Below are 26,732 nucleotides of genomic sequence, written 5' to 3' on the forward strand. Positions count from 1 at the left end.
CCATATTTTACGACTTTCTTTGCCACAATTCTTCAGCAAATCACTCCAGTTGTATTAGTAACACGGTTGTTAAGCGAATCTGGCTTCCCCATTGACTCTGCTTGTGAGAAGGTCACTAAAGGGGAATTACATGCTTCCCCTTAAATAAGTATATGTATGACTCCCAACTCATGTAAGTGACTGTCTAGAGAGACCAGGGGTCTCCAACCTTGGCCCCTTTAAGACTGGTGGACTTCAACTCTGCAACTGGTCATAAATGGTCCAGTGCAGTGGCCTAGAGGTGGAGCTCTCACTTCATATTCAGGAGGCTGCGAGTTCGATCCTAGGTAGAGGCTAATATTTGGAATAGACTCTCCTGCTCCAGCAGGGGTTTGACTAGATGACCTTCCAACTCTTGTTATTCTATGTTTAAATGTGAGTCAGTTGTCAAGCATATATCAATATAAATCCGATGACCATGGGGGTGCTGGAAGGGTCTTAAGTGCGAAAAATGGTCACAAGTCACTGAATTTCAGTGCCTGTGGTAACTTTGAGCGGTCATTAAATGAACTGTTGTTTAAGCCGAAGACTGCCCGTATTCAATGCGATCTGATTCCTATGGCGCTGATTTACTAGGTTCCATCAGGCGGGAGGGGAGGGGCCTGGCGACCAGCAGCCTCAGCGCGCGGGGGCGCGCATGCGCGGCACCCTTTTTTTTTTTTTTTTTTTTTTTTGCGCCGTCGTTTATCCGCGCGCCTTTGACCTGCTTGCGCTTCTGGCGCAGCCTCGAACGTCCCTCTTTGAAGTTCCCGCGCGGGCGAGCAGGGCTGCCGGCTTCCCTGCCGCGCCGGGCCTGAAGCCCTGGCTGTGGGGAGAGCCCCTCGGGCCTGCTCCCTGGGGCGAAGCGCCAGACCCTGCGGCTGAGGTCTTTCCGCCGCCGCCGCCGCCATCATGTCGGCGGGCTTCTCCTTCGGAGCCGGGACTTTGGCTTCCGCTGCTGCGGCTGCTGCGGGCACCGGCGGGGGAGGCGGCGGCGGGGGCTTCTCTTTCGGAGGCACCCCGAGGTGAGTTCAAGGAGGGGTTTTCACAGGAGTCTCGGGAAGCCTCATCGCTTCAAACGGGGCACTTGGGCGCCGCACATGTGCCTGGTTTTTCTTTTTCTTTTACGACGGTTGGAGGCCGTCGGGGTCGTCCCAAAGATGGGGAAAGCTGCTCTAGCTCCCCCTTAATTAAACATAAGGATAAGAACAAGAATCCTAACTAGAAATTGGAAACAAAAGGATGAGCAACAGCTGTTCCAAGCTGGAGAGAGTGTCAAATTCAAATTTATATTTCGTATAACTTCAAAGGACTGAGAATCTTTTTTGACCATCAGGCCCTTTTTAGTGAGTCTTGTTTTAGGGTGAATTTATTTAAATAAGTATATGTATGACTCCCAACTCATGTAAGTGACTGTCTAGAGAGACCAGGGGTCTCCAACCTTGGCCCCTTTAAGACTGGTGGACTTCAACTCCCAGAGTTCCTCAGCCAGCAAAGCTGGCTGAGGAACTCTGGGAGTTGAAGTCCACCAGTCTTAAAGGGGCCAAGGTTGGAGACCCCTGGTCTAGATGGCTAAACAGTTAAAATGAAAACAGTAAAAGCCCATCAATGATTAAAAACATAAATAATCTAAGATGAAGTACATGTATGGCCTGATTATATGGCTTTTCCAAGAGATTTTAGGCAATTGATTTTGGCTTTCATGTCAGCTTAAGAAAAAACAACAACCAAGCATTACAGAGTTTTTACTCGTTATGGGGTTATATGCACAAGTTGTTTTTTTTCTCATCATAAATTTTAGTTCCTCCAGCTGGTTTGTCCCTTCTCATTTTCTTGAACAAATTATAGGAGAGCTGTAATACACACCCGTTTTATAATGTTATGTTATATACATACAGTTATGGGGTGTGTGTGATCCATTTAAAATTTATTTTCATACACAACATTAAGTAGTTGATTGCAACCTTCCCTAATTCACTTGCCCTGAAATTTATCAATGATTGGAGATGATGTAAGTTGTTAACAAATTATTATTATTAACAAATTATCTCTGGAAGGCATCAAATTAGGCCAGACTGCATATTTTCCATGTCCCCTTTCAGTACATCATTAACACAGTCAGCATTTTTGGATGAGTGTGCTCTGTCATATTTGGAGCATTTTGACTGGTTTTTATGCCTCCTTAGATTTTTGTATATTGGCAGTCATTTTCATCAAATCTGCTGATGCCTCTTCTGTGTATCAGTTAATTTAATTTTGCAATCATTATGTAATACTCAAAATGTGAGCTTAATTTCATTTTTTACAGCTGAAATACATGAAATAATTCATTGTACTTTGGTGTGTGCATGTGTTTATTAACAATATACCAGGACAATAGCAGTAACTACAAGGATGTGCTATAATAAAGTAGCAACTTTTAAGAATAACTTGTGCTGGCATATTTTTGTGGAATAGATATGTAAGAAAATTATTGATATCTAGCAATCTTTTTTTATTTTAACAGTTATTTTTGGAAGTTTAGGTTGAAATGTCAGTTTTAACTTAATTCTGTAAATATTTGAGTTAGCTTGTAGACAAAATTAACCTGATGTCTGGAATATCAAGATTTACAGGCAGTGAAGAGAAAAATGTGATCCTTAGGACTTTCTGCAAATTAAAGATTTTGTTTGAGAAGCAGTATTAAATTTTATCTCCTCAAAATAGGAGATGTACTTATAACAGTCTTCCATAATCCTTTAATATAATAGAAGGTGCAGCAAGTTAATAAAAATTAAGGCAGGGTTCACACACAGTGCCAAATCATGTTTGATTTACAGATCAGCATCATATATGAGCCCATTCTTGGGCAGCGGCTGGTTAATTTCTTTCTCGACAGTATGAGGCTATAGTTTGTTTTAATTATGGCTTATATCTGAACACAGAAATCTTATTTGGTTATGTGCTCTGTCCCTTTTTCTGGATACCACGAGAATAAATTAACCAAACAAATCATTAATTTGCCTTGTACAAAGTTGGGGTTCAGTACATGGTTTAAACAACTGATAGGATAACATACAAATACAGTAGCATTAATAGTTAATGTTAAATAAGTTTAAACAATCTTAGCTGTTACAAACACTTGGTTGAAGATGAAATGTTGTTAATTACATTTAAATACATTTAAAGCTATGCTATTTTGTAAAACTAGCAGTGAAGAAATAAAATGAACATGTTCTTAATAATTTTTTACTTTATGATTTAGCTCAACTGGAGGCCTTAACTTTGGGACGTTGGGTTCAACAGCTACTGCTACTACAACTACTCCTTCTGTGGGTTTTGGCACTGGATTTTTTAGCTCAAAGCCTACCACAGGTTTTACCTTAGGAGGGACTAATACAGGTAAAACATATTTCAGTTATTCCTATCAAAATGTACATTGATTAGCTTGAATTAGTTATTGAATTGAATTAGTTATACCCTTCCTCTTGAAATTTGGCAGACCTCTACTCTCTTAGCCTTCCAAAAAGCACTTAAGACCTGGCTTTTACCCCCAAGCCCTGGGAAAGGGTGAGTTTAACAAGGGGACTGCATGTTGAAATTGGACATTGGTGTTAGGTTTTTAATGTTTATGGTTTTAATAGACATGCATTGTTCTATTTTTACTGGTATTTTAATTGTTGATTAGAGCCACCCTTAGATCAGTATAAGATGAACAGCTACATAAATTTTATAAAAAATAAAAAAGTGGATTTATTTATTTATTTGTATCCCACATTTATTATTTTTACAAAGGCAATGAACCTATCCAATATACCATCCTCTTATTTTCCCCACAACAACCACCTTGTGAGGCGTGTTGGGCTGAGAGAGAGTAATGGCCCAAGGTCACCCAACCGGCTTTCATGACTAAGGCAGGACTAGAACTCATAGTCTCAGTTTCTAACCTAATGCCTTAACCTTTAGACCAAACTGACTTAATAGCAGAATAGGCAAATAAAACATAAATTCCGTTATGATAACTTCTCCAAACGAAGACAAATATATGTGTCCCAGGATAATGCAGCAGGCTCCAATCTGGGTTGGTCACCAGGACCAGAGGTTTTGTTTTCTGAGCTTTTGGACTCATGCTAAAGCCCATCTTCAGAGAACTTTTCTCTAGCAGAGTGTGTGCTGTTCTGTGTATGGTATTTATATGGTGCCTGTTGTATGTGGCTTTTTAGACGTTGTTTGGGTTGTGTTGATGGCTGGGTTTTAAGTCGTTTGGCTGTCATTTGCTTGTGCTGTCCAGTCCTTGCCTTCTTAAGTACTTGATATCCTAGTGGTAAATCAGCACAGTTGACTGATGAGAGGCCTGTTTCCTAGGCTTCAATCATTTCTTTGGCTGTTTTTGTGTTTGCTTGTCCAACAATCTTAGTAGCTGCAACGTTGAATGTGTGTCCTTGTTCATGCAGTGTGAGGCTACCAATGAGTTCGGGTCTCCTCATATGATCACTTGCTTGTATTCTTACAGTTTGGTGGTTAGTTTCCTGCCAGTCTGTCCTATAGTCCTATAGTCACCTGTGGACTGAGATTATAGCTACAAGGCATGGAAATGGTTTGACTAAAATAATATGATTATACATGTGACTATTTATTAGATATATTTAAAGGCTAAGCATATTGTGTAATGCAATAAAACAATAGTGTTTTCTACTTTGGTCTGAATTTTAATGTTTGCTCCCAACATAGATCATTATCCTTTTTAAAGTAGCTGGTGTAGAAAGCAGCTGCTGCCTTCTGGCTGTTTTGGAGGCAAATTCCAATCCTTTTTGGGCAGCACAGCCAGTAGGTAGAGATTATGGGAATTGGCCAGAACACCTGGATATACGAGGTTGCTTGCTTCTGTGCTGAAGATTTTGAATTTTGTACCTTTCCATGTTCTTTAATAATGGCATAAATTTGTTTATTTTGTATTCCTACACAGGAACAGCTACAACTATTGCTGCAGGATTAACGTTAGGTAAGTATTATATAATTATTAACATTTCCTTTTCCTTACCTGAGAAATGATAGCTGGAAATGCCCAAAGGAAAAACATTGGGCTTCAACGATGTGAGGCTTAGGAATGATTGGTAACCTTTTATTATGAGTATAATTCAGCTATTTCCTCTTGTAAACTAGTAGTAAAGATGACAAAGTAAACAAATGCTAGATGAAAAAGTATACTCTCATATCATGATAACTTTGTAATGATTTTTATTGTGTATAATTATAACTGATGGCCTTATTTGGGGTTCTAGTGTATGTGAAGCAAAGATTTTGAACCATTTGAATTTCAGATTAGCTTCTCTTTATGGATAGTGATTGGAATTCTTAAATGGGAATAGTTATATATATATTTCTGAATAAATATGTATTACTTATGTATTGTTATTTTTTCCTCAATATAAAGGAACATGAGTAGGTACTGAGAGCCATACTGGTGGAATCAATGTTGAACTGGGAAACTTTATCACAGTATGCCTTGCCTGGCTGTTGTGAATATTAAAATATATGTGTTGGGTGTGTACTTCCTAAGAATAGAAACCACATAAAAGTATATTTGTATAAATAAATGAAACAAATTATTTTTTATAGGTGCGCCTGTTTCTACTACTACTTCTACTACGGGCCTTAGTTTGGGTTTCAGTAAACCTGCTGGATCAGCCACTCCTTTTGCTTTACCGATCACTTCTACTTCTTCTGGACTTGCATTATCTTCTGCCCTTACTTCTGCTCCAGCAGCAGGTAAGCTTGCAATAGTTTTGTCTTCAAGTTTTTTTCTCATTTTCCTATTGCCTAAATTTCCTAGTTACAATTGTTACAAAAACTTGTTATACTTTAGTAAAGTATTAAATAATTATGTGAAAATTCGATGATAGGAATTCTAAAGCTTATTAAGCTGAAACATTTATTGAACAAATATAGTAAAGTTGTCTTTGAATTGAGCTCAACTCCTGAAGACTCCATTATGCATGCATGTCATAGGCAACTGAGCAAAAATGTTTTGCCACTGCCACTTTCTGAGATATTTTTAACTGTCCAGCTTAGCCTAAAATCCTGAGATTCCTTGGTTGAGTCCCATTCAAATACTAATCTTGTCTTTTCAATATCACGTGAGGCTGATTAAATACTCCTAATGGCTACTTACAGTATTAATAACTGTAGCTGAGCTAAAAGAAGCTTCTGTGACTTTCTGACAGTCACAGAAAACTCTGCTTTTTAAATTAAATTTGCATAACCACCTATGTCACCAAAAGTGACTTTGGGCAGTACATATAACTGGATACTTTTAAGTAATAAAAAACCAAGGGTACAGGATTTGAATCTACTTGCGATACTGAGATAATATTGGGCTCAACAATGTCACACTATTTGTCTAACATGGCTTCAAGTTCTTTGTATATACTTAAAAAGATTAAGTAATGATTCACTTAAAAGCACTTGATTTCAGTAGTGACTCGGATTCAGTAGAAAGCCAAGTGCCTTTCTAAACTTTTTGTGGGTTTATTGGAACCCTTGAGCATTTGAAGGTTTGAACATCACAAAGGAATTGATAAAATTTTAAGTATATGAGGTTACCACTGGATGACTTCGTCTATATGGAAGGGTTCTAGAACATTCACCAAGGACTCCTTAAATTTCAACAAGTGCTTAACAATGTTTGGTTTAAATAATGAACACCAAAATGGAAGTTGTGTCTGTAGTCTTTATAACTACATTAAAATAGTATAAGTGTGCAACTAAATAGTTGTTTGGATAAAAAACCCAAGATGTATTATTTTGATCAAAATTGAGGATCTGAATTGCATTCTCTGCTTAAAATTCAGGTTCTTCTGGTTTTACATTAAACTTGGGAGGCACCGCTGCTCCAACCACCAGTGTATCTACAGGACTTTCTCTGGGGGGAGCCTTGACTGGTTTAGGAGGAACACTTTTCCCAAATGCAAGCACAGCTACAGCAGGTGATATTGCTCATATTTATTATTTAAAATGTTCGGAATATGGATCTTATGCATGGATTTAATGTAATAATTTAAAGGATTACCAATAATGCTAATCCTTCAAACTGAAACAAGTAGTAATTAATCTGATTTAAAAGCAACGTTTGAATGTAGTTACAGCTTCAGTTATTGTACTCCTTTTTGAAATTAGAAATAATTTTTAAGCTCAACACCATTCTTCTGTATCTCACTGTTTGCAATCTTTGAACGCTTGTGTCTTTGGAAGCCCTCTGTGGTGGTGTTGATGGTGGGAAAGCAGCCTTAGTGATAAGGACAAATTTTAATTTCAGATTTCTGTTTCTATCAGCTTATAGTTTCAGAGTTTCTGCTGATAACATTAGAAGAAAATTCTTTCAGTCTTTATGGATAATACATCTTACTTCACAAAATCCTGAATCTTACCCAAAAATATTTGCATTATTTTCAGGGCTTGGACAGAATGCTTTTGGTTTGACCCTTGGGACAGCTGCAGCACCTGCTACTACAGTTAATGAAGGTCTTGGTGGCATAGATTTCAGTAGCTCTTCAGATAAAAAAAGTATGTTTTTTTAAAGTACAATTTTGTAGTTATACCAAATCAGGAATATTTTGGGATTAGAATTCTTTATTGGCCAAATGTGATTGGACACACAAGGAACTTGTCTTTGGTGCAAATGCTTTCAGTGTACATAAAAGAAAAGATACATTCGTCAAGAATCATAAGGTACAACAATAATAGTATAGGGTACAATAAGCAATCAAATCATACAAGGAGACAGTCAGTATAAATTGTAAGGATACAAGCAATAAAGTTACCGTCATACAGTCACAAGTAGGAGGGGATAGGTAATAAGGTGTGATGAAAAGATTAATAGTAATAGTAGTGCAGACTTTGTAAATATTTGGACAGTGTTGAGGGAATTATTTGTTTAGCAGAGTGATGGCGTTCGGGAAAAAACTGTCCTTGTGTGTAGTTGTTCTGGTGTGCAGTGCTCTATAGCTGTATAGTGTTGTTTTGAGGGTAGGAGTTGAAACAGTTTATGTCCAGGATGTGAGGGGATCTGTAAATATTTTCACAGCCCTCTTTTTGACTTGTGAAGTATTTACTCGTGTAGTGAAACAAATTGCAGAGCACTTGCCATCAAAATCCAAGGATTCCCTGTAACTTATAGATGTTGTCCAATGGGTATTAGTTTTTAAGAAGTGAAACAGGTTTTTCAAAGTAATTGAAAATGAAGAAAATATTAATGGTGGAAGTATTTTTCTGCTAATATATTATCCAAGTTAGGTTACAGTTTTACAAGGATTTCAAACTTAGAAGCCAGGTGGAATGGTTTTATTTCATTACTTAATATTCATTACTTCATTTACCCATTACTTCATTTTCATTACTTAATAAACAAGTATATGACAAAAGTTAGCATAATTCCTGTAGTATAGATGGGCAAGTATTAGACTTAAGAGAGAGTGGTATAAATCAAACTAGAAAATGTGCCTCAACATTTTTTAATGTCATGTTATCACTTAACAGCTATCGGGAACTAATTTTCAGATAAACTTAGAGGAATTCAGTCAAAATTCTGAGGCACCCAGGATATGACTGATATCTTTGCTATTGATGTGTTTTGGGCTGTGTGGCACAAAATATTGCCACATATATTTCAAACATATTTATTTAAACTATTACTGTTCTGGGATTTATATTCCCTGAACAAGAGGTTTTGGTTCTAATAGAATGTTTCTCCTCCTGTTGTGTTCTGTTCTGTTCTAAGAAGTTTAATTAAAAAGTGACATGAGATTTGTTTGAATATCTAATAATCTAATGATTTTGTTGGTATCCTTTTTATTTTTTATAGTGATTTTATTTTAAAAGTTCATAATTAAAAAATAGTGTAAACTAAAAAGAGTAAAAAGAAAAGGGAGAAAAGGAAAAATAGAAAATCCTTCTGGAGACTGCTGTTTTGCAGTCTTCTCGTAAGGAGCAACTGTACAGAACACTTGTGAACAATCTCAAATCTTCTCGTCCAACAAGTTCTTCATTCTGCCACAGTCATCAGATCCGCTTTTAGCGGAGCCGTCTTCAGTTCACCATTTCTTCCAGAATGTCTGTTCATGTCCTTTTTAAAGAAATACAGAAAATAATGTTGGTAAAAGTCTATTTGAGAATCTCATACATAAAGCTAAGAAGGGCCTTCTGACTTGTAATGTTTATTTCTAGGTGACAAAACAGGAACAAGACCAGAGTAAGTAAATCAAATATTATAATTACTTCCATATCTATACAACATAATGACTTAATAGTCTATGTTAATTAAATTTCAATGGAAAGGTAAAAGAGTGAAGTTGGTGATAAAACGTCTGATGCTATTTCAAGCAGGATAATACAGCTTGGAATGCTTTGTTCATTTTTGACACTTCTTAACTGTAATGTCTTTTCTGCTTGTCTGAGCTGAAAAAATATGAAGTAACATATACCCAACTTTCCTATTTAAGTTTATGATATTCAATGCATGTGATTTATATGGAATTGAAAGCTGAGGAATGAAGTTCTTCATCTCTAGATTGTTTTACTTTTTAAAATCTTTTAAGAAATATACAAAATATAAGTAAAATGCTAAGATTCAATAAAAAATTGAATGAAATAATCCTTAAACTTAAAAAAATTGTAACTCAGAAAAAGAAAAGATGAAAAAAACTCAGATGAACTTTTTTTTATTTCTACACTGTGATGTAAAAAATTCTTCTGTGGCACTAATTTGCTGACAATAGAACAAATCTGTTAACAGGGATAGCAAAGCACTAAAAGATGAAAATTTACCTCCAGTAATCTGCCAAGATGTAGAAAATCTCCAGTAAGTAATTTCTTGATCCTTGCAATTCTTCATAGCGGTATATGTTTTTAAAATTCTGAATTCCTTTAAAATTCATTTTGATAAGTAGTTGTGTTTGCATTTTTAAAATATTAAATGATAACTAAAAAATCTGCATACATTTTCTCATATGTCATTGAGTAATGCTGTCATTGCTTTTTCTAATCTTAATCATTCATTTTTGGTGGTTATTTTGGCAGGGGGTTTCTTTTTTCTGATTTCTTCCCTCTTTTCATACTTAGGAAGTTTGTGAAAGAACAAAAACAGGTTCAGGAAGAAATCAGCCGAATGTCTTCCAAAGCAATGCTTAAAGTGCAAGAAGATATAAAAGCTTTAAAGCAATTATTATCAGTGGCTGCAAGTGGATTACAGAGAAACACTCTTAATATTGATAAACTAAAACTGGAGACAGCTCAGGTATAGTTCTAAACAAGCTAATTTATTCTAATTTTAATGCAATAACATTAACTGCTTTTTTAAAAAAATGTGGTTTTGTTTGTATAATAGTTCTGCTTCATGTTTATTCTGTTGAAACATTTGTTTATCTCACTACTATGTGTGTTCTAACTTTTAGTGTGCTATTTCTGGGGAACTGATCATTTGATAGCTGGCAGTTTTAATCTCTTTACTCCTTGATTTCTGTAAAATTATGTATTTCTAACCTTCCTCCCAGGTGCTAGTATTCTCACACAGTATATGAGTGTAATTATGCTGATATATGGAGTTTAGCATGATCGGTTTGTTCAAGATATTTGTATATCTATTTGTCCTTTTCTTTGTCTTCATATTTGCAGTCAGTTTTAAGACTGGTTCCACTATCAGTTATTAATTCTCACTTGAGAAACATATGGCCAGGGTCACATGTTCGCATATTGAAAATACTATGCAAAGACCTTGAAAAATCCATGAATGTAGGAAGGTGGAGGGAAATGGAAGATGACAACAAGCAGTGAAATGGCTGGAATTGATTATAGTAGCAATGTTTGAACTATTAGGATGAGGTTAGGGAGTGATCATTGTGGAAAATCTATCTTTGCAGATGCTAAAAGTCAACATTTTGATAGCACATAATCTTATTCAGGCCTTTGTTGTTATTGGGGTAAATAGATAGGAGTGAATGAAATGGTCACGGTGAAATAAATAATGCTGTAACAAACTTGGGGATGGAAAAGCAATGCCTGCAAATCACTTTTTTAGTGATTCCATTCTACATTTATAGTTTAAGGTTGTTATAATGGATATAATTGTTATAATGGATATAGTTGGTATCTGGAGTTCTACTTACTAATTGTGCAAATAATCTGGTTTTTACCTGGCTTTCTTTCCATTGGTCTCGGTGATTTCAATACTGCAAGAATTTACTGTTGAGAATATTGATTAATAATCAGGAAAAATAGTTCACTAAAACACATGGACAAAATTTATTCTTTAAACTTGTTTTTCCCTTTCCTTCTTCTGCAGGAACTTAAAAATGCTGAGATAGCACTAAGGACACAGAAAACTCCTCCTGGCCTTCAGCATGAAAATACAGCACCAGCAGAGTAAGTAGAAAATTGAAAGGTTTGTTCTTAATAGAGATGTGCCAAAAACACTCTTTTTGCATCAGAGAGCCAATTTCCATAATTCATTATGCAAGAAATACACTTACTTTGGTTTGAGTGTTTCCTTGGATTCTTTGCAGGAATTATACACATTAGGAATAATTGCATCTGGTGGCTTGGAAGTGATTACAACTACTTTAAAAAAAACCATTTTCATTGTGTGTTTCTCTAAGTGTTAACCATGACTTATATAAGACAAATCACAAACCAGTGATTTGTTGGATGTGTTACTTATTTGGTATGATACAAATAAAAATATAAGAGGAAAAACAAAGCAAATGTAATTATTGTAATCTTGGTCTTCAAAATAATTACATTTTTTAGAGCAATACTTAATTCCACTTGAAATATACTTAATCTAGCTACTTCAGGATCTTGATTGAACAATTTGAAGTACAACTGCAGCAGTACAGACAGCAGATTGAAGAATTGGAAAATCATCTTGCTACCCAAGCAAACAATTCACACATAACTCCGCAAGGTAAAAATACATGTTTTAATAACTTGGTTAATTATATTATTCAGGACCTTTACCCATTTGGTAAGCAAACAGCAATCTCTGAGATAAGTATTGTGTAAGACTGCTAACTTGGCATTACTATGTTTGACTTGTAATAATTATAATTGTAAGCCCTTTAAAGGATGAAATAGTTGCTTAATATAAGAATAGTATAAGTAGAAGATACATTGCCTGTGATTATAAGTTAAGGAGCTATTTTAAAAACTTCTCATTTTTATTTCACTCTTTTCACACAAATGTTCCTTCATAGATCCCTAGCATTTATTATTTTAGAAAAAATTTAAAACCAAAAAAAATTGGTTTGGACAAAACTCAGTACTTTTTCATGTGGCTGTTGATCAAAATAGATTTCCAACATGATCTCCAACGTCCAATTACAGATACAGCACAAGAAAAAGTTTTTTTTTCCAGATTATTTATACATATATGACATAAGTTAGCATATATATGTGTCAGCAGTAATGAGGCTACATGCAGAGTGCTATGTATAGTTTTGGGTATTCTATTTCCAAAATAATATTGTTAGGTTGGAGAGGATTCAGAGGAATGCGGCAAAAATGATAGAGAGACTTGTGGACCAAAAAAAAATAAAAAAGGAGGTGGGAAGTTCAGTCTGAAGAAGGATAATAGCCATTTTCAGATACACCCAGAGAAACAAGAGGAAGATAGTCATGAACCATTTTTCATGGCCCTAGAAACTAGAACCAGATATATAAGTTTTGGTCTACAGCAGGGTTCCCCAATCCCCAGGCTGTGGCCCACTATTGGGCCACGCGAGCAGCAAGCAAGCACGCACTCAGCTCCACACAAATGGAGCTATGCGTGCCTGACACTCATACCGAACTATCCCCCCTTCCTGCCGCACAATCAGGCCTGAAAGGTTAGGAACTGCTGGTCTACATTTCATTTATATAAGAAAAAAAATCCTGGCAGAGAAATCTGTTAACAGTAGAGCAACCTCCCCATGGAGGTTATGGATTTGCTTTCTCTGGAAATCTTTAAGAAGAAGTAGATGGTTTAAAAGTATTTTCTGCACATTGTGGAAGTCTGGGGCTAAATTATCCTATCATTTCAGCACTCCAAATCTATGGTTATACATTTCATGACGATTGATGAAAAGTGTGTTAGTTCTGTTGACAGCAATAAGAATTATGATTTTATACTGCAACAAGGCTTTATTTTGTCAATTTTTCATATTTCACAGATTTATCCATGGCTATGCAGAAAATTTTTCAAACGTTTGTAGCTCTAGCTGCACAGCTTCAATCAATACATGAAAATGTCAAGGTAAAATATATTTCCAGTTACATTAATACATTGTATAACATGTATAGCTATGAATAACTTGTATTCTTTAATGGCTCCCATTTCAGCTTTTTGACTTATGTTTTTAATTTCTTTGGAAGAAGAAAATGATAGTATCATCTTGGGTGCTAACTGACCCGTTAGTAATACATAAACCTTTTTTAAAAAAACAAGGAATAGAGAACTGATAAATTTCTCGATGTGCTTTTAAATGAGTATATGAAATGTAGTAACCTTTCCATGGTTCTCTGTATATGTGTATGTGGTAAGGACTAGGAATAGACAGATTAATAAAGCTTCCATAGAGAATAGTGGTCAGAAGTTCTCTATCTGCCTGCTAATGTATAACAAGTTATTGAAATCGATCTGATTATAATTGATTTATTGTTTTAAACAGACTATATGGAAAGTTAAGTCATCCTTGAAACAGAGCAAATGTGTACAATTAGTTCTCATTATGAATTAATAAATAATATTGGAGTCGCTATACATACAACATGAGAAAATAAAATCTGAGCTTTTTTTAAAGGGGCTTGAACATTGAACAAACTAAAGGTTATGAATAACACTGTTTTAAATGAAAGTATCAAACTTAGGGGTTGCATTAGCAATGATAGCCCCAATAACAGGCTACAAAATTTGGTAACAAGTCTTGAGTAAAGGGAGTATGATTTTCTGCAATTTGGAAGTAAAATAACCAATGCAATATGTATATTAAACTTCAGATATCCTTATCATAATTTTATTGAAAATACACACAACTGAAATATCAGTGGAAAAGAATCTGAAAATTCGAGCCCAAGGACATCTTTATTTTTTGCCACACTTGTTGTGTCTCTAGTGTCCAAAAATGATTACATAGTTATGGTCCCTGCCTGTAAAAAGAGTTTAATTCAAAATTATTAGCAACATAAATATTATATTATGATAGCATATAATTTTAATAAACTATAATACGTAACAGTTTTTTTCAGAATAGGAAAATTCTGTAAGGTGGATGCAGTGTAAAATAGTTTTCTTGTCTCTGTTCAGATGCTCAAAGACCAGTATCTTGGATACAGAAAAACCTTTTTAGGGGATGCTGTGGATGTGTTTGAGGCAAGGCGAGTAGAAGCAAAGAAATGGCAGACTGCCCCACGTGTTACAACTGGACCGACTCCTTTCAGCAATATACCAAATGCAGCGGCCATTGCCATGGCTGCAACACTTACACAGCAGCAACAGCCTGCTACAGGTCTGAGTGCATTCAAGTTATAGCTTTTAGTATTACAACAATAATAAGCTGATGTGATGTTTTATATCAGGTCTTCCTTTTGTTTTGGAAATATAAACATTGTGAATAGCAGTACATCTAAATATTGGTAATAGAAAATGCAGGCTATACTTAGCAATAATTACACATCCGGTATTTAATCTTGCGATTTTTTTTGTAACAGTTTTATTTACTGTATTACTCAGCCCTTTCAAATGTGAGTCTGTCACCTCTGAATATGCATAGGATAACACCCTTCAAAAATTAGGATGCATTGTATGAACTTTTATAATTTGTCTTGAATATTCTCTTTGCTGATAATTTGTTTTGAATTCTGATTTAGAATGGTTTTTCTCATGGAAGATTAGAGGGCTTTTCTATTATTTGTTTTTACATAGCACTTTGTTGTTGGCATAAACCTCACAGAAGAACATAAAGGCCATTTTTATAGATCCAGCAGGAAGATGCTAAGTTTTGAAATTATGTATAGAAAAATATTTTTAAAATTACAACATTGGGAAATAGGCATGAATAGAAATTAAGGAGAGGTATTGATTTCCTCTTTAAAATACACTCTATTGACCATCCAATGTAGTCTGTGCTTGAAAAATAGTAGTTGACTGCTTAAGAGTTCTGGATTTACAGGTTACAACTCAAACTAGTTTAGGACCTAGTTTATACTGGAATAGTCTCTTCCAGACATACCTAAGAATATGCTTGGGTTTTTCTTCTGTACTTGACAATAGCGTAGTATATGTATGCATACTTTACTATGTAGAACAGCCTTTAACTGTGGTACAGCTGTTAAATAATGGGATCTACAGGGTATTTCCAGCATTGACATAATAGGTGTTGACAGCTGGAGAAATCAAATGAAGCTTAGTGAGAGTGACATGGTTTATACATCCTTTTATTTTTACTGTAGCTACATATTTAATCTGTTATAGTTTAAACCTTTTGTTCTAAGTGTATTCATATATGTGATAATGTTATAGTGCTTTTACATTTTTTTGCAGAGGGGGAAAATACTTAAACTCTAATCACCAAAATTGTATGTTAAGATTTCCCCCCCCCCCCCTTAAGTTAACTGGTGATGCTGCAGAAGCTGCTGTTACAATCCTAAATACCTTTATCTAGGGGGGAAAAATAATACATTGATTTCATAGTCCCACATACTTTTCTCCAAAAGTTTACTCCAGCGTATTCTCCAACCTTCTGGAGAAGATTAAGACAGTTTCTAGGTATGAGAAGTAATTTCTGTGAACCCAGGTGGCTGACTGAAAGAATTCCATTAGAAAGAATGGTTCATTGAGTCCATCTCATGAGTAAGCATCATCACTCTAGGCTTTCTGCTATGGAAAGAAAATGTAATTCTTTAGCTGTGGTTGTGCAATATGAATGATATTGGGTTTAATTTAAATTTCTTACACACTTCTGTTGTTCAGATTATATATAGTTCTATGCATAGATGCCTGCGCATGGCAAAAGGCACTTAATTTTCATCCAATACTTTGTATTTAACTGAGTGCTGAAAGAGCTTAATGTTTGGGTTTATGTTTCAGTTCCAAATTTATTAGGCTATGAAAATAAGAAATTGCAGGTTCTTGGCTTGTAGTACCATAATATTGTTTAGTTGTGAATAACTGTGAATAAATGTGTCAACATTTGGAAGGGTGACAGTGAACCAAGCAAACCACTCAATCACTGGCCAGATGGACCAGTGATTGTTTGGCACTGCAATGCTGTGACCTTCAGCCCATATCTAAACTTTGTTATGCTCATCCAAGAGCAGCAAACAAATAGTAATATTTAGTAGGCTTTCATTTCGTGTTTAAATAATATATGGTAGGTTGGTGTTAGTAAGATTAGATATATGTGAAAATGTTTGTGTTTATGGTGTTGAAGAGACTTCTTATAATAGATAAATAAGTTTCTTTGAAAGGCCATTGAAAATCATTGATTAATCACATTTGAAATATTAAAAGAGCTTGCATTTTTAAAGTCCTAAAGCATTTTTGTAATTTCAAGCCAATGCGTAGGGAATGGTTACGTGTTTGTAGGAAATTGTGTTTGACTTACTTTAAAACATTTGCAATTAAATTCTGGGCCAGCTCCAGCTTTCGCTATTTAGAAATTAAATTAATAATTTATTGATTCCCTTTTAAAATCTTATTCCTTTTTTTAACCATTCAGGCAAAGAAGGTTTAATATAGATGGTTAGACACAATCATGTTTCTCCATCTTGAGCAATTAAAGAATTGGCTACTTTGCCTCATGGTTGGGGAAACTGTCACCCTGCAAATGTTACTGAATTGCAACTTCTGCCAGTCTTAGCCAGAGGATTTGGAATCTTTGGAGTTGTTCAGCAAGTCTCAAGGTTGCTTCCCTCTGGTCTTGTAGTTTTAACACCTTTCAGCATTGAAAGCTTTACTTTGTAATTTGATCTTCCTGAGAGTACAGTTTAAAACACTTCTTGGAATGAATACCTATTCAGCATGAATATTAAACTGGATCTTCTGTTTCAACAAATGTTGGCTAAATTAAATTAACATAAATTGACTTTAAAAAGAAATGTATTAATCAGATTCTTGGCCAGATGTTTGGAATTTATGCTTTTCACCTTTATTTTTTTTTAATATCAGTTTGGACAACGACATTTGGCAAGCCTTGTACAGAATATTTACTCTGTCGGGGCTCTTAGGCTGCGATCCCAAACATAAATTATTAAGGGAAATCCAATTGAAAATAGTGATACTTACTACTGAAAAGCACAAATAAATTGCTTATAGTAGTAGTGAGCTTTATTTATTAAACTTAAATTGTTCTTTAGGGTAATAAATTTTAAATAACTTACAGCAAATAACTTATATTTTAAATAATTCATAACGTTATCCAAAGGTGACAAAGTTTATTTTGGCATGGATAATCTGTAGTATTATTTAAATTATGTGTGGATAACTAACTTGAATGAGGTTATTTGATTTTCTGATACAAAATTGTGCCAATTCAAAATTGCTATTTAGTTGAAAGGTTGTCAGCTTGAATTATGAAATTTTATACTTATAAAGTTTAAATATAAAGTCTGTCTTGAACTACTTTAAAAATCTGAAAAAACCTACTCAGATGCAAGGTTGGCTTGGAGGACTGTGGTATTATTATTTTTCAAGGTCTTCCACCAATGGTGCCTCCTCCTCAGATGGAAAACTGATATACTTCCTTAAAAGTGGAACACTGGACGCTTTTTGTTTTTAGAACCTAACTAACTTCAGATTGAGAACTTTTTATAGAGCTTCTGGTTACTAACATTAATTTGTTGAAATATACTTTCATTTCTAAATGCAAAACATCGTTTAAAATTAGATTAACTAATTCTTTGAAATCAATGTTTTTTTCTCATTCTCATTAATTTAAAATAAAAACCAAGCTCAACTGACCCAAAGTCTTCAAATAATATGTATAATATGCGTTTAAAATATAAATGAAACCTCAGCTTGCCAAAATAAGTCTTTAATTGCAAGTTCACAGCACTACTTGCCCTTTAACTTATGCTACCATGAATATTACAACCTCTTTTTTGCATTGGGTCATCTAGAATGAGACGTCCCTTGGCAAAAGATTTTTTAAAAGTGCCTTTTGCTTAATATATGATTATTTCTTTAAGTAATGGTTGTGAGAACTTGAAGTTCAAGTATTTATAACTTTACAAAATCAGAAAGGGACCGTGCATATTGTCTGACCTATACATCAAAGTCTGCAATTGTTATCAGTATTAATGTTATTTTAAATTGAAATCATGGTAGATGAATGTATTATAATGCAATAATGAGGTAGAATTGGGAGGGGGTATTTTAAATAGAGAATACAAATATTCAGGAAAAAAATGTAAAAAATCTTGGGAGTGTTTTAAGTAAAACACTTGATGGCAAACACTATCATATTGATTAAACCTTCCACTTTGATGATTGCACCATTGGATTTATAAGTAACAATAGGACATTCATTATTAGAAGGGAATCCACCAAGTGCTGTTCTGCATTGTCTTAGAACAGTATTTTCTAGATTTTACTGTTGGCCTTCAGCATGATATAATAAACAGATATAAAAAGGCAGGCACAGTATTTGAACTTGACAAACTAATCAAGTTTAATTAATGCACTAATTGCTGGACTTAAACAGTGTACTGTGAATACTGTCAAGTAGTTTGTATAAATTAGTAGAAAAAAATCTAGAACTTTTGTTTCACATTATTTATACCTGGGGTTAATAAGGAGATTTATTTACTACTCCTACCCTGGACTGATGCTAGACATTTTAACAATGATATAAAGCCTATTTTGACAGTTTGCTTATGTAGGAAAACCACTGTCTCCAATCTTCTGAATCTGAAATTTTTTTGAATGTATTGGGCAAGGTACACAATTGTGCCTTTTCTGTAAATGTTTAAATAAACAGGCAAAAATTGTTGTAAATGTAGCAAAGTTCTAACAACTCAGTAACTATCATTTTTTGTGTGAACCAGTTTGAATTGTCATGTTACTGTGTAATTGACTTGCTCAAAAATGAAAAATAAATTGAATAAAATAAAATTATTGTGTTGTGTTTTATCCACTTGTTTCCTTTGTTTTTTAAAAAAAACTGGATAAAAATACTCAGCTGAGTATTTTAATACCAGACATTGGTAACATGATGATTTTATTTGTGTTAATATAAACTTTGATTTTAAAAGAAGCGCTGCTCGCATATACTCCCGTCAAGGAGCTGACAGTTTAATTTTAAAATGACATGCTGAGTTGTCCATAAAAACCGTGGTCTCATGGTTTGACATAACATAAAAGTTTCACCAGTAGCTTCAGTTTGTATTGCATTCCAAATCTAAAATTTAGCCATTGAAGACACTAAGAAAGCTTGGGTGCTCTAAAAAGCATTTGTTAAGCTATGCTTTAGCTTTAATGAAGGGTTTGCATCGTGAGTCTCTGTTGTGAAACAGTAAGGCAAGCTTTGTTTTCATTTTTTTCATACCAGGGCCACAGCCGACTCTGGGAATTAGTTTTGGAACGCCATTCGGTTCAGGTATTGGCACTGGCTTGCAGTCAAGTGGCTTAGGCTCTTCAGGCCTTGGAGGTACCCTTCTTTCATTTTTGTTTTTCCTAATGTTTCACTGAATTACTCTACAGCACTTCCTGAATTGAGTTAGTAGCACACTTCACTGGTGTTAGTAATCTTTACATGTCTAAGTCCACCCTGTTGGACTCCTTATTAATGGATATGAAATATCCACAAGCCCCTGATTAATCTCAGTGTGCAGCTCACATCAAAAAGCCACAGTGCAGCTGAAGGCATTTCTTGAGAGAGTGGGAAAATGGTAACCTTAGTGGCCCTTGGACTTTTTATAGTTCACAAACATGTTTTATTTGCATTGTTCTTTTTGTTAATTATTATTCCTGATTTATTTCATTATGACCTCTGTTGAGGAAAACATTTTTGATACTAAGGAGTCACCTTTTTCCCCCCTGGAATTTATTTAGGTTTTTAAACTTTTTTTTAACTTAAATGAACATTTTTAAGTAAGTATCCATTTGGGGAGGCAAAGATTATTTCCTAAAATGTTATTGAATTGCATGTTTGCATAAATCGTATTAAATAATTTATAGTTTGTTGTGTGCCTAAATTTTATGGAATAAGATGCATATAAACTGCACTTTAATTTTTTGATTTTAAAAAAATCCCAAAATAAGTTAATAGATTAATCTACCAGTTTTCTTTGTCTGGTGTTATTTCAGTGGGAAGTGGCTTGGGTAACCATTAGTCCATGGTTAATATGCAGATCCAGAAATTCTCACTTCAAGAAATGTATTAATTTTCCTAAGATTGTGGAGAAGCCTGGAGATCTTTTTTCTTTCCACAAACCCAAATAAATTAAAAATTATGCAAAATGCAACCTCAGCAGTGGTGTAATTATATTATTATGTAATCAAGGATAAATAGAAGTATAGGAGTTAATTTGCAAATATGGACATCAAAGAAATGTTAAAAGATTAACTCCGTTCAGACTTCACAAATAATCATCTTGTTATTTGTATTATATTGCAATCATATTTTCCCTTTCAGAGGACTAGTTTCTTAAAAGTCAAATGGCTTAAAACTTCCATTCACTTTCCTATTTGGTTACAAGAAATTAAGCAGTAAAACAACTTTTCTTAGTATTTCAATTGTTCTGCGAGTTAACACATCAATGTAGAGGTAATGTAATGCATTACAAAACCTACCTAAAGCCTTTTTTCAGATTCAGTATTTGGCATTACATGCAATAGCAATAGGACTTAGACTTATATACCACTTCACAGTGCTTTACAGCCCTCTCTAAGCTGTTTACAGAGTCAGCATATTGCCCCCAATAATTTGGGTCCTCATTTTAGCCACCTCGGCAGGATGGAAGGCTGAATCAATTTTGAGCCTGGTGAAATTTGAACTGCCAAATTGCAGGCAGCCGGCAGTCAGCAGAAGTAGCCTGCAGTACAGCACTCTAAGCACTTCATTGCTGTGGCTCAATGTCAGTGAATAGCAGAAGGCTCTATCCATTTATTATCACAAATCTTTCTAATGCTGCTGGCAGAAAAGACAAGTCTATATTTATTTTCAAGGGGCCATAAGTGGGCTAATGATGCAATGTACTTAAAGGTATGACTGCTGGAATGACAGGAGTTTTTAAAAAGATTAAGCTTTTGGTATATCTGAAGTATATTTTTACTTCCTAATTTTATTTATTTAAAATAGTCAATCAACTCTCAATTGTCTACACATAGCATGGAAGAAATCTGGTTCTTACAGTTTTCAATTGTTACGTGACTAGTTTGGCATTTAATTAGGAAGCACAATTAGCCTGTCTATAGCATCTAAGTTTAAACTGACATAAGAAAAAAAATTCACAATAATAGTCACAAATGCTGATAAGATTTCCTTTGGATAGCTGGTTTTTTTTTTCCAGAGCACCTGAAGAACACACAGGTTTTAGCAGTACTTTTTAGAGTAGGCTTAGGAAACATTTTAAAAACCTATAATACTTGAAGTTTGGTCAGTGTTAAAAGAAATTACCATAAGTTCTGCCTTGCTTTAAGTAAGAAAAATATTTCCTTTCTTCAATGTTGCTTCAAAATGTTCTCTGAAGCATGTGTAGCAATGTGGGCTGAAATAGGCTTGTGCAAACAGATTCTTACTTGGTTGTACATAAAAAGTACAAAGGGCATCTGATTAGCAAGTAGGACTTCATCTGGATTCACTGTAAAGTTCCTGAGAGTATGAATTATTATGAAGGGATTTCTGCCTCTGCCACATTCACTATTAAAGAAGATTTTCTGTGTAAAGGTGTTATTTATTTCCAACATGCAACTTTTATTATACACGTTATACATATACATACCTACCAAAGATATTGCATCTAGTGAAAATTCATTTCTCTAGTATGTTTTATAGCTTTTAGGGTCATTAGTCATGGACAATTCAATTTTATCGGTTTTTGCAAGCAGTGGTTGAGCAAAGGCAGAATTATTAAAATAGGTTACCTACAACAAAAAGAGATGACAAAATTATCTATAGGCTCATGTCATTTTTTTAAAAATTGCAAACCAATGACTGCCAGCTGATGCCTCATATGGGAACATTTAAGGTATTTCCTTATTCATAAAAAAAGAATGAAAAGGTGTGAAGTCTAGAATTAAAACCACAGTGTAAGTAATTAATACAAACTAACATGGCTGACCACTGTCAGATTTGCAAAGTATGTGCAATGAATCAGTGGGTTTTTAATACAGACACCGTGCAGAGTATCAAAGGGATGTTGATTTAGTTAGGCTGTAGAGCCTCACTGATAAAATATTGTGTGATAAACTTCACTCAACACGTTGTGGTTAAAAGCAATTCAACCTGTACACCTTAACTAGTGTTTCCTATTTTTACTACTCTTTGTCCTAGGATTTGCAGGTAGTGCTGGTTTTGGAAGCAGTGCTCCAGTTGCACCATCATTTGGATTTGGAGCGGCAAATAAGCCTTCGGGAAGCCTTAGTGCAGGTTGGTTCTACTCTGAATGTTTTATGGGGCAGTTAAGTTTTCTGTACAAAGTATTTTGGTCACAAAATATTTTCAGTTACTGATATTTTCCATGTAGGAATTTAGAATCATTCTTACAAATCGGGTCCTATGAAGAATTTTGACCCTAAAATATATCAGAAATTTTCAGTTGCTTATCCAGATGTTCCAGTCTCAGAATGGAAAAGGGGGGATGTTTTGGTCTTAGAACATTTGTTCTTGTACTTTTCTGCTTTAAGGAAAAAAATAATCTTATTGGGCTTTCCCACCATACACTTAAATGGCACTGTCTCTTTGTGCTTGACCAATTTCCCCCTGAATAAAAAAGGCCTTTAAATATATTTAATGTGTCTATAATTATACTTATTCTGTGCACGCTTTGAAAATGATTCTAAAGAAGTACTTTGGATCTCTCACATGTTTTTTTTCCCTTTTCATTAACACAGTCTGGGTTTTTTTCAGGCTTCCACATGGGCCACTTGTAATGAATGTTCTCAAAATACCAGGTTTCATTTCTGTTTTTAGTGTTAACGTGACTCTTAAAACAATAGCACCTTTTCCAGATTTGCACAAAAGGTTAACAAATAGTTGGGCAGTTTTCTTGATTGGAAGAGAGGTGCTCTGCTTGCTCAGTGTTTGAAGCATTTTATTTTTTTCCAAATCACTGTCCAGATATCATGGTACATTTTGGGTGCGTTAGAATTGCAATTCCCCAAAATTTGGATTAGTCAGGCTCATTGGGAATTGTGATTTCAGCCTATATAGAGGCCTTCAAGTAGCAAAGATTGACTCTCTGTGTTATTTTGCTTTGTCAATAAGATTATAAGCTTCTGAGAGTTACATGGCTTTTGAGCTAAAGGTTAAAGTTAATTTGAAAAGTTTAATGTCTCTAAATTAAAAATCCAAATCCTATAAACCTATGTTCCGCTCATGGTAAAATTGAGTAGACATAATACTAGCTTTCTTTCATCCTCCCAATAATATTGTCCATATTATATAGATTATACTTCATTTAGCGTCATTTTAGAGCTCCCCACAGACCTTGTAGCTTATCAGGCAGCACTTTCAAATTGCACTTCATGCTTAAAAAACTCAAAATCCTTTGTCCTTTATGTGATCACATCTTTTTACTTTGAAATGTTTTCCCCTCCTTTACAAGGCTTTGGCAATTCGAGCACACCAGGGTTTAACTTCAGCAATCCTGGCATCACAGCATCTGCTGGCCTGACATTTGGGGTGTCCAATCCAGCCTCTGCGAGCTTTGGTACAGGAGGACAACTTCTCCAGCTGAAGAAACCCCCAGCTGGAAACAAAAGGGGGAAAAGATAAATATGAAAAAAAAGGATGGGTGGGATAGGGCCAGGTGAAAAAAAGGACGATGCTTTCATTTAGTTCATCCTGAAAATATATATTTTTTTAAACTGATATAGTAGGTGCTCTGTGTCCTTGGAGATTTATAACGTTTTGCTACTTCTTCCCATTCTGGGCTAAAAACTGTAATTGTTACAAAGGCTATCTATTTTTTGTGAATCAAAGCTTCTTTTGTCTTCTATATATGTAATTATTAAGGAAACTTATAAAACCATCCATTTAATGTAATGGTAGTAACAAACTATTTTTGTCAATATGATTTACACCATACATAGGTATGCATATTTTGTTTCTTTTTAAAGTGAAAGTAGATTCTAATATTCAGAATCTTAAATCCATATCTTCTGTTTTGTGATATGGCCTTTTAAAAACATCAGGGTGGTTTTGTGTATATGTATGTAAATATATACAGTATAAATGAATACTCGCGTATATGAATTATATATAATGCATTTCAAACCATGTGGGTTATTTCTAAGTGCAAGTTTGGGGTATTCTATCATGTCCTTAAGTACTGTTAGCATATGCAAGAGCAGTTGTAATATCTACTGCATGTAAGATATTGTGGCCTCTTTGGGTTCTCTTTTTTTCATTTCATTTTTCCTTCCATTCAAAGCATTAACTGAATTTGGTGTTCCCTATAAGCATTCTATGTGGATTGGTTTCTGAACTATCGTGATCTATCTTTAGAGAGAAAGGCTTCAGAAGGCTTTGTGAGAATTTTGGAATGGCCTCAGCTTGGTTCATGTGAGTGATTGGTGGGTGCCCACAGTTTAACGTGGACAGAGAATTGTCGTATATGACACTGTGACAATTTTTCAGGAGAGTAAACCTGCATAAAATTCCCTGCAAATCTAATTTGCATTTCCCATGGATTTTGTTTTCTCATATTGTACAGTTCATCCAAGTAGAAATTGCCTAGGCCATGGCCTTGGTAAACCAGATTTACTCAATTTATGCTGAGGGATTTTTCTATCATCATGAGGAAGACCAACTGACCTTAATCGCACCATTCCAAACAGATGCATAAGATCTCTAATCTGGGATTGATGCTTTGCCTATCCTTAAGTAGATAGCAGGTTTCTTGCTAGCTTACAAATCATAGGATGAAAGATGTTTGCTAATTAATAATTTGTTTTCAGACAATTTCAGCAGAACAATTCTTACTCTGAAGTTGAGTTTATAGTATTGTTGCATGTTGAGCTGTATTCCCAACTACGTGAATGTTTAAAAGAGAAGCAACAGGAATATTTATTGCCTTAAATGATGGGTTAGAACCCCAGTCCTTGAACTGTGTTGCTAGCGCTGAGCCCATTTAGTTCCACAGGGTTTGTGCTAGGGCCTTTTTTTTTTTTTTTTTTAAGGGTCAGATTGTAAATCTCAACAGCACGTGTGTACAGAATTTTGGTGAAGTCTAACCTTTTTACACAGAGAATATTTTGTATATAACTCAAATAAATGTTCACAATTAGACTGAGGCGCCTTTCAAAAAACAAACAGGAGTATGTATATATCCTGGTTATGAAGTTGGCTGCTTTCAGTTCAGTACTATTTTTGTAAGTTCTGAATGTTTTATGTCATGCAAGAAGAGTGAGTTGTCTGGCAAATGTGAGTGTTGAATGTGATAGATTCGGAGCCTATTTAGCACAAGGCTTTTCATATTGGTTGTGAATAGCACCAAAGTTTGAAGGTTTTTATTTTCTTTCTTTTTTCATTGTGGAAGGAGGAGGTTTTTAATTTTTGTTGAATTAAGGAGGATTAAGTGAATTTTGTTTTAAATTTGTATTGCATTGTGCTTCAGTTAAAGTTAGTAAACCTGATATATGTATGTTACAGCTTTTTACACAATTACAATGTTAAAACCACTGAGTTCTTTACTGTATATAATTTGTGAAGCTATTTTCTAACAGTGCTGCTGTCTTTGTCTGTGTGTGCAACTTTTTGTTCTCAAATAATAAAATTGTTTGAAGGAAGTCTGTCATTGACATTTGCCTTAATAACTTGACTTTCTTGTTTTTTCTAAGACACAAAATCACATTCCATGGTTTCTTTGGACACTAACATCTTGTTCATACATATACATATCTAGATATACACACACATATATATTTGTAGAGAGTGTGTATTAACTGATAAATATTTTAAAATAATTGGCATATTATTAGTTTTAATAATATGCCAACCCAATCTATTTGTTCTATGAATGGGGATGTGTCACTTAAATCAATGCATCTTTCAGAACTCTTGCTTTTATTGAAATCATTGTGTCTTTCATGCAGATGACGCATCTATATGGACAACTAAGACATGATAATAAAAATAATGAATTTTCTCCTTTGCTATATAGTCAGATTCAGTAGGTTGAAATAATGTAACTTTTAATTTGTAGCTGGATTGTAAAAATGAAATATTTGTGTTCTGTTGCAATGGAGTTCATCCAGAAAATGCATCACTTCTTCAGCTCCTACTTCAGTGGAATTTGCACAGAACAATTTCTCATTACTGAATGCCCTTGGTTAGTTATTTTCTGTGAAACAGATGCTCTGGATTTTCCATGCTTTCCATGAAGTGTTTCAAATATTCTGAAGATTTCTTGATTGTGTAAATTATTTTGAAATCCCATATAGCTTTCCCAGGATTGTAGAGTCAGCTAAAAGAAAAATGGTTTGCTATAGATAGTTTATATAGCGATGCAATTCATATCTTCAAGGAAGACACTATATCTGGATG

At 34.6% G+C, this 26,732-nt stretch overlaps 1 protein-coding gene across 2 annotated transcripts; it reads left to right on the forward strand.

Moving 5' to 3' along the window:
- Window positions 1–667: 667 nt before the first annotated feature.
- NUP58 (nucleoporin 58) lies at window positions 668–25,975 on the forward strand. Of its 2 annotated transcripts, XM_087966281.1 has the most exons (16): window positions 668–1,043; window positions 3,263–3,399; window positions 4,964–4,999; window positions 5,617–5,766; window positions 6,849–6,983; window positions 7,450–7,560; window positions 9,220–9,244; window positions 9,788–9,853; window positions 10,114–10,288; window positions 11,333–11,412; window positions 11,835–11,953; window positions 13,197–13,279; window positions 14,330–14,531; window positions 19,572–19,670; window positions 22,518–22,613; window positions 23,791–25,975. In XM_087966281.1, exons 1-16 carry the CDS (start codon window positions 931–933, stop codon window positions 23,958–23,960), a joined length of 1,797 nt encoding a protein of 598 aa, XP_087822407.1. In that variant the 5' UTR covers window positions 668–930; the 3' UTR covers window positions 23,961–25,975. The 2 variants fall into 2 exon arrangements, with proteins under 2 accessions (XP_087822407.1, XP_087822408.1); XM_087966282.1 differs by lacking the exons at window positions 19,572–19,670; window positions 22,518–22,613; window positions 23,791–25,975 and adding an exon at window positions 16,743–19,135.
- The last annotated feature ends 757 nt before the right edge of the window (window positions 25,976–26,732 follow it).

Source organism: Notechis scutatus, chromosome 5 (assembly GCF_049901735.1).
Source record: "Notechis scutatus isolate UNSWTSFEM ecotype Mainland chromosome 5, rNotScu1.2, whole genome shotgun sequence".
NCBI lineage: Eukaryota > Metazoa > Chordata > Lepidosauria > Squamata > Elapidae > Notechis > Notechis scutatus.

Excerpts from the sequence above, each read along its gene's own strand:
- NUP58 (XM_087966281.1), top strand. The coding sequence starts at position 931 with ATGTCGGCGGGCTTCTCCTTCGGAGCCGGGACTTTGGCTTCCGCTGCT. Across the intron at positions 7,561-9,219 it reads TAGCTCTTCAGATAAAAAAA|GTGACAAAACAGGAACAAGA; the intron begins GTATGTTTTTTT and ends GTTTATTTCTAG. Across the intron at positions 10,289-11,332 it reads TAAAACTGGAGACAGCTCAG|GAACTTAAAAATGCTGAGAT; the intron begins GTATAGTTCTAA and ends CTTCTTCTGCAG.